At 41.3% G+C, this 12003-nt stretch overlaps 1 protein-coding gene across 1 annotated transcript in view; it reads right to left on the bottom strand.

Moving 5' to 3' along the window:
- Positions 1–48: 48 nt before the first annotated feature.
- The window catches only part of ZNF704 (zinc finger protein 704), a 96620-nt gene continuing 84665 nt past the window's right edge, over positions 49–12003 (bottom strand). Inside the window, exons 7-9 of the mRNA XM_075743824.1 lie at positions 8478–8582; positions 2459–2553; positions 49–679 (exon numbers count right to left, since the gene is read on the bottom strand). Coding sequence (XP_075599939.1) covers positions 568–679; positions 2459–2553; positions 8478–8582 — 312 coding nt within the window. The 3' untranslated portion in view covers positions 49–567. The remainder of the gene's footprint in view (positions 680–2458; positions 2554–8477; positions 8583–12003) is intronic.

Raw genomic sequence — 12003 nt, 5'->3', positions numbered from 1 at the left:
TTTAGCAGTCTCCAGTCTTAGTACAGCTTCTGTTGAGTAAACTGTAGCTTATACAACTCTGAAGTGTTTATTAGAAAGCTTTCAAAAAAAGAGATCTTCGTTTCAGGAACAGAATAATTGTTCAGTTTAGCAAATACAGACGTTCACAGCACAGAGACTGAAATGGTTAAAAATGATCCTAAGGAGCAGGTAGCTCACAGAGTTAGCAAAAAAATTAACTTTTTCCTTTCTTTTACAGAAAAACACTAATAGCTGCTCTGGTTTCCATATTTAGTAAGACAGAATTTTGTTGTATGTTCTTGGTTTTGCTTTTTTTGTTTTTGTTTTTTTTTTTTGCTCTATTGCTCCACACAGGTTTGATTAGTGCTTCTCCTTGGCTACAAGTGCTTCACTTTGAAATACAAAGCTCTTTAAAAAAAAAAACACAAACCACCCCAAAAAACCACCCCAAAACCCCTCAACACCACATCACCGGAGGGAAAATGGGAAGTGATACAGTGCAGCTGCAGCAATCTGGTTCTGCTGTTGTCCTCCCCCATCCCCAAATCCTCTGCATAATTTTAATCTTTAGTCGATGAACCTTTGGCAGGCCTTCTTCCATCGGCAGGCAGTACACCACATATCTCTGTTCTCCATCCCATAGACCTTCCGACACTTTTTCCCCTCCCCTCTAGGCTTCCTGTCAGAGAGAAAGGGAAGCTTGTTAACGAGATGCTTTCGTAGCTTTGCTTTACCACCCTAAGATCAGGATGACAATCTCAATGGAGTGCAGCAGGCAGAGAACCCTCGGCGTTTCAAAGGGATTTGGGTTGTTTTCGAGTCAACTGTGGGCTGACGCAGCAGACAGACATACGGCTGTGACTCCACAGCTCCGAGGGACCAGTCCTCCTCCTTGCCTCGCTTCTACAGCCTCTGCAGCAGCTGCTGAGCCTGTTGCTCTGCTCCAGGCCTGATCCCAGCCCTGACTTAAGCCAGTGACGAAACCGGGTCTAGAAAAATGTTACTTTAGCCACGTTAAATGCCAAGCTGTAACGGATAGTTACAGCTACTCTCCAACACAGTCCAGGTCATGTCAGGCAGAAGTCCTCTTTGCTGTAGAGCTGTGTACAAATATTTTGCATAGCTCTGAGCAGCAGACCTTGACCATCAGCAGGTAGCAGCTATGCAAAAGAGGGGAAAAGCTACCAGCTCCTACGCTGGCCAGTCCTTCCTGCACAGTTTGCTGTGAGCTCACTGACTGAAAAACAGCAAAGTGACTGAACACAAGTTTTAACCCTTGCTCTCACTTGCTGCACGTTCACGTGTGCTCCTTCTCTGTTGTCCCTGAAGTCAGGCAGTATCTCCTTTAAAGCTATAATGATTGTCATGTTTTCCATCTTACAACCACACTCAAAAGTTCACTAGTTTAGAAGATGATCAAAGTGACTGTTAAACTGGAACTTTTTTTATTCAATATGTAGCAAGCCAGCAAACCTGAGGAGCAATGCTACAAGAAGTGACCCAACACTCGCTACAGCAGTGCCATCTGTCCTGGTGTCTTTAAATCAAATAACTGTATGGACAGAATTGTTTAACGCCTGTATTACATGCTGCGTGGCACACTTGGGAATTGCCTGGTGATTCCTCTCTTGCATACCTGTGAATTTTTGATTACTGAACATTCGTTCATGGGGACAATCCATGAATTGGGAAGATCCTAAGTTTGGTTTGTAGCATATGCAATGATCTGACAGTCATGAAGAAAATGAAAAGTATGAGATTTTCCTTTTGTCTCGTTTTAGGGTACAGTCATCACCTTTAGGATTGCAAGAAATTAAAGGTTTCTTTACTGTAAGAAATTCAGTGTCATAGTTTGATGTTTTAACATAACTGTTTGAACACTGTTAAAGCAGACTCTGGTCAAACATCAGCTACCTTTAATGGAAGTGAATGTAGCTTACATCTAGAAAGATGGGGCATAAAAAACTTTGCTTTGATCTAATTTATTGTAAGATATAGTTTCTTATAATTCAATTGAAGCCAAACACCATACTGACTGAATGGTGATGAACACACAGGACAGGCCAGCCTTTCAGGGGAAAAGCAAAGCCACGTAATGAAGTTCAGGATGCTTCAGCTGCAGTAGTGAATCTGGGCAGCGCTGCTTTACAGGTTAATTTAGATCTGCATCTGAACTTCAGACACGCCTGACATAAGGCCTGCTGTTTTCCTTCACGCTCCGCCTTTTTCATTTCGCAACAACTAACTTTATCCCCAAACTTTACCTTTGATGGTAATGAAAAGCAAAATAGGTCCAGAACACTTACTCTGATGCCTTCTAGTCAGAAACTGCCTGACAACTGCTATCACTGTTGGTGGTGTGTTTTTTCTGTTTCTTTGGCCACTGACATCTTATTTACTAAACGCCCTCCAGGTTCTGAGGCTGCTGGTCTGCCAGCAGGAGCTAATGGTCCCATACCTCAAGCCAAATGCTACTCTAGGCGGTGACGAAAGAACTGTGTGGGACTGTTTCTGCTCTCCACTCCCTGCAGGACGATTATGAGTTGGTGAGACCTGTCAATACAGATAAAAAAGCCACTTATGAAGAACATACACATACGAATGCAGTATAAACACTTCTCCCAGAAAATGCAGTTGATGATGCACAGTGGCAAGGATACCCAGGAAAGGTTATTACATAACATACAAACATAAGTCAGTTGTAGGTCTATTCAGGAAGGTGTCCATTGAGCGTTAGGTACATCACATTAGCTCTCTTTTGATCCCCTGTACTTGCAGTCATCCAAACAGAGCAAACCAGAATACAGATCAGCATCATTTCAGGTTTTGGAAAATACAGAAAATGCATTCATTCTTATTTAAGAACTCTGAATAACTCCCTTACAAGAACTTTCTCCCATTTAAGCAGAGAAAATAACTAGAAAAATAATCTCTGGCCTGTGCTAAAATCAATACCAATAAACCCCTATGAAATAAAGGGATTTGAGGTGTCACTCTCGTCTGTGACTTGGCACTCTTTGTGGAGAGACAGCCTTGGAGAAGGGGGTTTGCTGCAGGGCAGTGACGATGCGGCCCTCAAGGTTTCAATGGGACTGCAGGGCAGCCCTGCTGATTAAGGCTGCTAACAAGATGTACTGGATTATGTCCTTTATTCTGCAGTGTAAACCTCAGCTGGTGTCCTCCTTTGTTAATGTTCTGGAGTGAAGGGTGTAGTTTGGTCTTCTGAGACTTTCCAAATAAGCCTCCTACGTGAGCATGGGGGTTGGCAGCATTATTCGAGTAATCACAGGGCATAAAGCTTGGCCTTAAATCATTCCTAAATTATTTACTGCTAGGGTCTTATTTTGCTCCTGGGTGAAGGCCACAACCAGTTTACATCTAAAACACCAGAAAAAAATTACGAATGCTCATTTTTTGTTCTGTACAGAAGATAGCAGGCTTCATTCGGGCATCTGGTGCAGGGAGTCACTGCCTCCTGCAGCCAGGAACTGCGGATGCTGTCATAGTTCCCTGCACTGCTCTGACTTGTCACTCCTGCCCTTTTGAAGTCTCATAACAACTGGAAGAATGGCAACTGACCTGACTTGAAGAGATGAATGTGCTTTGATTTTTGATACAAAGTCTGTTTTATTGCTACTGCACAGTAGCAAAAATCTAATACTTGCAATGGAGTACAGACGCTCTTTCAACTTTTACTCTTGGCTGGAAACTACAGTAATTTCTGATTTAACTGCATGTGCAGCTCACACTCTGAATGGGTTTAGGCTCTTTCTGATATAATATTTTATATATCCAAAACGTGAAAGAAGTTTCCTTCCTCTGTGCCGGTTTACCAGAACTCGTGTTTTATACATCCAGAGACCACACAAGGTCCTTCAGTCCTATCACTCCTCAATGCCGAGGGCAGCTTGCAGTCTACGTGTCCTGGATTTTTTTCAGTCTTTACTTTCAAAGTTAGTGCTCTCCTGAGCCGCCAGGGATCATCCAAATTCCCCTTTTTCATAAATACAACCTTGCATTTTGCACAATTAAAGGCCACTGGGCCTGAAAAGGGCTCCACTTCACAAATGAAGTATACATGATCATCCTGTCTTTTCGTCAGTCTCTAAACTATCCAGAAAATTGATCACCAGCAGTAACTTCATGTTTTTATTTCCAAATCCATTATGAAAATGCTGAAAAGCACCAGTCCTTGTATGGAGCTGATGCTGGCTCAGTCAAGATTCCAGTTAACTACGGCTACTTGAGGTCTGACAGACAGATCTTCATTTGCTTAGTATGTGCTGTGCTGGCACTACATGTTTTTAGTTTAGTTTATTTTACTGCTGCTTTTCAAAATATACGTTAGACATGTGCAGTTGCCTTTTTCCACCAAACCTGTCATATCCTTAAAGACTGGTATGAGGTTTGTTTGGCAAATGCTACCATGTAAGATCATGCCGACTGACCTTTTTGCCTGTCTTTTATCAACCACTTCTCTTGTTTTACCTAAGAAGGATTGAAACACTGAAGATAAAATGCAAAGCGATAACACTTTTCTAGTCTTTGGCATTTACCACACACTGCACAGTTTTTCAGTCATTACCAGCAACCAGAGATCTCCAGACAATTCTGCTACGGTTCTTAAAACATTTTAAAAACCAGAAAATTTTTATATCTTCTACTACTAACTGATACCCAACATATTCCTTGGTTATCATTGAACAAAAAAGTACTTTGATGGCCTCCTATGTTACAAGCAATTATCTTGATTGCTTCCAAACACAGAGCAGGCTTGAACAGTAATTGCAGTGTGCAGACTGCATCTCCCCTCACATTCCCCAGAAAGGGTCTCTGCACGATGGTTTCCACGGACTGGCATACCAAGGCAGCTAAACTGCACTGAAGTTGAGCTTTAGTGTATTTTGATACGCTTTGCAGCAGGTCTAAACAATACCAGTTAGCTGAACTCCTCTGTAGGCAACACCAAGAGTGGATTAAGGGGAGGGCGTGAGAAGGCAATCCTTGCCCTCGGAGGCTTTTCACATTTGAAGTGTTGTCTAAACACAGAGAATTAATGTGAAACGACAGTGTTTGTTTGAAGGAGGACCTAGAGTTTCCACTTACATCTCCTGGGGTAAACCGTGGTTACAGAGAAGGTTTGTGATCTGTAAACATCAGTTTATCAAACTTAAAGATCTCCTGTTCAACCTTTCTGGGTCTTATGAGCAGGCAGGTAAAAATCAATATCACACAGCAGAGATCAAGCTGGCATTCAAGAAGACTTTTATCCTACATTATTAAAAGTGGAACTGTATGGTCATTACGTTAAGTCTTCCAGTACCAAGAGAGACAGACTCCACCGTTGCTCATCCCACTTGCTTAATTTAACTTATCCTCCTCACAGATCCCCATGCTGTGCCTCATTTTTTCTCCTAGTTCAGCCTCAAGTGGTAGAGCAAACATGAACTTGTCCTTTCTGCTTCGTGCAGAGAACAGCACCTAGTAATGACTCCTAGCTGTGCCAAAGCTCAACCTTCTCTTGCACCTGTAAAGTTATCTTGGGAAAATGGTACGAAAAAGCATTTCCGATCTCCCTTGGGAATCTAACTTACACATGATTCAGAGCACAAAGTATAAGGACTTTGGAGGTTCCCCTAATTCTCCTCCTTTATGACTACAAGACTTCTAGATAAATGCCTATGGTTAGATGGTGTGAATAGTCCTGAGGCTAAAACAGCCACATGCCAAACCCCGACTGATCCAGCTGTACATACGGCTTGTTTTGAGGCGCTTAGGAACTTGCTGATAAGCACGCTCATGTTCACAAAGGTCTTTCAATGCTGCTCTGCTAAAGACTGCCTGAAAGCGAGGACATAATGGAAGTCATGATGTCTGTCTGAACACCCCATGTCCTGGGACAGCAAGCAGGGAGGGTTCAGTGTCATTGAAATTCAGTGTCCACAGGAATGAATGGGGAAACACCTAAGGCCGGCGTCAAAAAAACTGCAAAAGAATAATATTTTGAAATTTCCTCTCTCTTATGGACTTAATTGCTGACATAGAGGTGTAGGAAGGAGACTGTTCAAAGCCAGGATTCAACAGCCCTCTAATGGGACAAGACAGAATGGCCTCATTCCAACGTCACTGGTAACATGAAGAAATGTATAGACCTATGTGCTTTTGCAAATCTGTACCTAATCCTTTACTGCTCGGTGGTTTGTCCAGGCCAAAAAAGTATCCCAAAGCCATTTTAGAAAACTGCTTCAATAAATATTAAGGGTCAGGCAAAAAGTAATGGTTTGGACCTACTTTCTGAAGTTCCCTGAAGTGCTACAGATGTGCATCTAATCTCAGGGACCATGTACGTATACAATTACACGAGTTTATAGTACGCTGGCTCTGTCACATAGTCTGGGCTTAAATAAACCTCTTAAGAGAAGGAGAAAGTCTCCCATACTACAGCTTTCCTAAAGTAGTTACACTTAGTGTAAGGGTGGGAGTTGACAGAGCCCTGTTTTTAGAATGCAATATCTAATTTATTTTGAAACAGGAGAAATGAAACTTTCATTTAATATACAGTTATTTAACATCACTTTGCATTTGCACCCTCACTTACTGCACACAATTTTCCACTGTAGGCAAATCTTTGTAATTCATAAATGATCTCACTGATGACAGAACAGTCAAATGTGTGCAAACATAGAAGGCTTTTTTCTTTTTTTTTTTTCCTTGCTAAACAGCCTTATAAATGTTGTTAGACAGAGATATAAAGCCATTGCCTATGGTTCCCGAGCGGTTCATAATTCCACCATCATCACTGCTTCCCCAGGTTTTTGTATTGAGATTATTTTTAAATTGTACTTAAATCACTGGAATCGCCATACAATTCTCAGAAAGTGATTTGGCATTTCTTAAATTCTTTTGAGAACTCTCAATGCTACAGCCACAGATCAATGTTGTTGCTTGAACAAGTAAACTCAACACATATGTGTCTAATCCTGTCCTCTTAAGTGTCTGATTTACAATGTGGCTAATTGCATTTTTAGATTCCTAACACTCCTGGCACCAATTTCTGCTACTCCACAAAGGAGCCAGTTTCATAATTACTCCGTATCAACCCCATTGTTGGGAAATCAAATTCTCGAGGAACTTTATGGATAGCACACTCTGTCAAGGCTCTCGTTCAAATTGCTGCCAGCATGATGTCTTTCACTGTTAGTTGTTCCTTGATGGAATTTAATAAATATTCATTGGCAGAGTGCAGTGTAATTGATTCAGCCACTTTCATTTTTTATCAGCCCTGCAGGATGCCACAGCCTCTGCAGAAAATCTCCAAGATTTGCCAAAGGTTGACAGTAAGAAGCTTTGGAGATTCACTTGATGAAGAGAAGAGAGAGAAATAGTGTCTCTTATCACCATGTCTAATATTCACTGTCATGAGGAAAAAAAGCTACGTGGTTCTTTGGATGAGCAATGTCCCTTATATAACACACTTTAAAAATGCATAAATTCATAAAGTATAATATTAAATGAAATGTTATGATATCAAAAAGGTTTATGATTAGAGAGTATCAATTTATACTGAAAAATGTTTTCCAATAAAAATTAGGATACATTACATTAATATTTATTTCTATTTATTACACAGAAGATTTTCCACTACTCATAAATCGTGATTTACATTTGCTTTTAGTATTCACCATGCTAGGCACTAGAAGCCAAATCCCTTTGAACTCTTCATAAAGGTTTTTAACTCCCCCTACAGCATCCACACCTCTACTGCGTTACGTTTAGGACTACGGGAAGTCTATGTTGAAGCAAACATCCCGTTTCTGCAGTCCTGTTCATGAAATTAGGGCCTGTACACTAGCTATTGCCTTTATTTCTAATACATCTTCATTAAAAATGTGTCAAACTGCCAATGTATTAATATCAAAATGCAATATGTATTGAACATATTTTTAATATAAAAGTACAAAATTTTCTGATATCAAAAGGGACTACATATATGTAGCCTACTAGAATCAGACTTTGCATTTCATCTTATTGTTTCTTTCAGTTGCCTTTCAAATATACTTCATCTTCAGGGTTCGTTTAGGTAACAGCCCCACTGCTTAGATCCAGTTAGCCTAACCATCACCTCACTGATTTTCTATCCAGTTTTGCAAGAAACCTCTTAGTGGCACAAAAAGGAACATACAGTGCCAGGCTCTGCACCTACCACAATGTTCTTTTGTAAGCATATAGTGTAAAAAGATATATACTATAGACCCAATTCTCTGCTTGTAGGCACTGATGCGAAAAAAAGTAACTGTACTGAATTAAAGAGTAATTGTTAAAACCAGCCATGCTGGCAAACTGAGGCATATATTTAATTTGTTTCTTTTCAGTACCTATTATGTTAAATTTACTTCTATCGTGAGACACTGTGAAACAAAACAAAAAGTTCTAAAAAAAAATTATTTTTTTTTTTTTTTTTGGTGTTGTTCACTTACTGGAATGCCGGTGAAGGTAACTGGAGGGGACTGCCAAGAGATGCTAAAGCTACTGCCATTGGGAGTGAATTTTGCTGACCCTGGAATGTTCACCGGAGGAGTGGCCTGTGTGAAAAGAAAATATTATTCCAGTAAGAAGAACCATTCCTCTTCCAAAGCATTTCAAGGGATCTTTCACTCCTTGAAACTGTACAGCTACGAGAGACTTTCTGAGGTGGAAAAAACCTGCATGGTGACAAGTGTTTTACCCTTATGAGAGGGATAATCATGGATAAGCCAGTAAGGAAAGGACATATTTATGTATCGCTGTTCTTAAAACCTTGATTAGAGAAAGACGATAGCTCTCAAGAATCCATGCAAAATCCTTAAAAGCTAGATCTGATAAAAACTCACACAAAATCAAACATCATATACAAATAACTTTTAAAATAATGCCAGCTAGCAGCAAAAAATATTACAAATGATCACCTGTTCCACAGCGATAAACAAGGCAGTATTTAAACTGACAGCAGCTGGTTTGAACCACTGAAGACCGGTTGGTGAGGCTTCTTGGACAATAGGGTTAACAAGCAACAGTAAGGGTTGGCCACTTCTTGTTTATCAGATAAATGTTGTTAAGAATCATCCCAATTAAAACAGTCTTTCCTATTAAAAACAAGAAGCTGAAAATCATCCCCGGGATTCAAAAAACAGCTCTTAAAAGACTCAGCTAAAGCAAGTGTTTGAAGGACCCCTGGGCCCCTTGAGCTCATACATTCTTCCTGTCTGGGCTGTAATACCCAGTGATGCCCTGGGGTGGAATACCCGATAATCTGAGCTCAGACCGTTGAGCATCTTTCATCTTGTGCCTTCCCTCTGGTTCTCTCACTGGGCTACAAGCTCTCAGGAATTCTTCCCTGTCCCTTTTTGAATCCCATTTAATTTACAGAGTCAGGAAATTCAAACCTTTGCAGTTACCCTGCCTAGCAGGAGTGCGAGCAGCCAGCATGAACGCAGGCTCCCTTTGGCCCTTGAATTTCAAGCTTTCATGACAAAAAAAGGCTCCGTGGTTTAAACTTATAAGGAACTTGCTGTTAAAAATGAGCTTTTACTTCTGCCTTCAGTTGCCTGTGCCTGACAGTAATGCAATACACTTAAGTAGTGTTTGTGTTTGAGGCTGCTGAAGTTGTCTCACTGCTTCAGGGCAGAGAGTGCTTCCCTGAGCTGCCAGGCAGAGAGGAGTGATGACAAACTACAACCTGATAGTCCCCATTAAAGATAATCTTCAGAGTAAACAAGTGCTGAAGCAATTCCCTGGAGTCTCTCCAAGGAAAAGAAACTGAGACCACCGGATGCCTCCGTCTACGGCAGCGATGCTCTGCGGGCTGCCGAGCCTGCTGACAGCTCCGAGAGAATCCACACAGACATGTGGAGCAAATGTCCGCTGACCTCCGTAAAATATAAAAACCTTGCTGAAAGGCATCAAGAAAAATTTGGCAACTCCAGATGGTGCCAGTAGTGCTTCATCACAACCCTGTTCAAACGGGAAGGGGTGAATGACCACGGCACTCCTGCCAGAAAGAACTGGAGGCAACTGGGTGGGCAGCAAGGTGGCACTGCCGCCACTCAGCATCCCACCGGGGTATCAGCTCAAAGCTGGGGTCAGTATGGTGACTTCCTCAGCTACTTGAATAAGACCCGCAAGGGAAATCCTAGATGCTGAAAGAGCCCGCCCATAGTTCCTCCACAGCTACATTTAACAGGTACAGGCACTAGCTTCATAATGAAACGTGAAGTATAAGTTTAAAATTGCTGTAATCTGCAGTCGCCTAAAATACCATGGTGCTCAATTGTTTTTTATCCATGCCTAAACATCTACCTCAGACATGGTCAGAGTTAGACAGTCGATCACCTTGTGCATTTGTTTCCCAAACGTGCATCTTTGCTCATCAAGCACAGTCACCTTTTTCAGGCTAACATTTTAGACAATCTCTTCGTCCTTTAATTGGACCCCAGCATCCTTGAACTCGGTTGACCAGAACTCTGCTCAGGGTCTCAGCTGAAGTTATCCAGGGGTCTTGTACAACGGTATTAAAAATCCCTGTCTCTCCTAGATATTTCTTATCCAAGAAAGCTGACAACTTTTTTTTCCCCTTCACAGACCTGTTGTTGTTAGCTCATGGTCGTTCTGTGCTTGATTAATGAACATAGAAAATTACAGGAGGAGGAAAGCTAACTACCCCAGTTTATAGCAGAAAATTCTCATTAGTCCCTAGGGTGCAGGACTTTGCATGTTCTCCCACTAAATTGCATCCAAAACCTATTACTCTTAAGATCACCCAGTCATGGAAGCATGATATACAAATCCCTGTACTGCTGACGTCTCCCGAGTTCTTTATCAGCAAAGTTTATTATAGTATTTGTCTAGTACCAAAATGATTTAATGAAAATAAGATCAGGCCCAAATACAGCTTTTCATTCAACTCCACTAATGACGTTCAATAGCCCTTTCAAAATAACTCACTGCTGCTCTCCCTGACTCCCCAGCTCACTCTCCTACACTAAATTTAATCTCTAGCCTAACAAATACTGCTTATATGTTTCCAGATCAAATGCTCTCCTCAAATTCAGAGGGATTTGTTCTTCTGTGCTGCTGCTTTGTTGTTTACAAAGCTACCTTCCCCAAAGAAGATGTTAGATTGTTCTAGCATAATCTTCTTTGGGGTTCCTCCATTGCAGTTCACCTCATTTGCTGTACTTTCCGCAATTTCTTCAATTATTTTTCTAAATCTTTCCTCATCCACAGGACTGGGTCTGAGAAGAGAGTCAGGACTTGCCTGATCACTTCCCCTTTACTCCTTCCTTACTACAGGCATTTTATTTGCCATTTTTCAGTCATATGGGAAACGGCAGTTAACAGATCTGTTTAGGATTCCTGCAACCCAGCTTTGGGTTCCATATTTTTTTCCCTTTTTTTAATAGGAATCCTGGGATGAACATTCTTCAGCCTCCCCCATCTGAGTTCCCTGAGCTGTGAATTTTGCCTCTTCACTCCAAATAAAGTAATTTCCACTTTGATGCTCTCATTCATATGAGAGATTGTTTTCATCACTACATTCCTATTCAATACTTCATTTCAGTTTTGATACAGACAATACTTTAATCAGAAGTAAAAAAAAAAAGTTTAAAAATTCTGTACATGGCTCACTCCAGCAAGAAAATGGCAGGAAATATGGTGGTATTAAAGATGCTGTCGTCACTTTCTCTTCTATTCCCTTTTACACAACAGATTAGTCACAAGAAAGCTTAAATGCTACAAATGAAAGCTGGGCTCAATTCCTCCTCTTGCTGGTGAGAGCTGAATCTCCAGCTTGCCTCCGGGAGCCTGCTCTTCTTGCTGGGCTGGAGGGACCTGAGCACAGGATGCCACTAACCTGCTCTGCAGAAGTTGCCTCCTTTACACGGACAACCTGAGTGCTGGAGCAGGGACCCTGCCTCCTGCTTCCATCAGGAATGCCTTCAACAGTCACTCCTCACTGATGAAATG

This window comes from Balearica regulorum, chromosome 2 (genome assembly GCF_011004875.1).
Source record: "Balearica regulorum gibbericeps isolate bBalReg1 chromosome 2, bBalReg1.pri, whole genome shotgun sequence".
Taxonomy (NCBI): Eukaryota; Metazoa; Chordata; class Aves; order Gruiformes; family Gruidae; genus Balearica; species Balearica regulorum.
The sequence above is the reverse complement of the archived record's forward strand: the minus strand, read 5'-3'. Positions and strand labels throughout refer to the sequence as shown.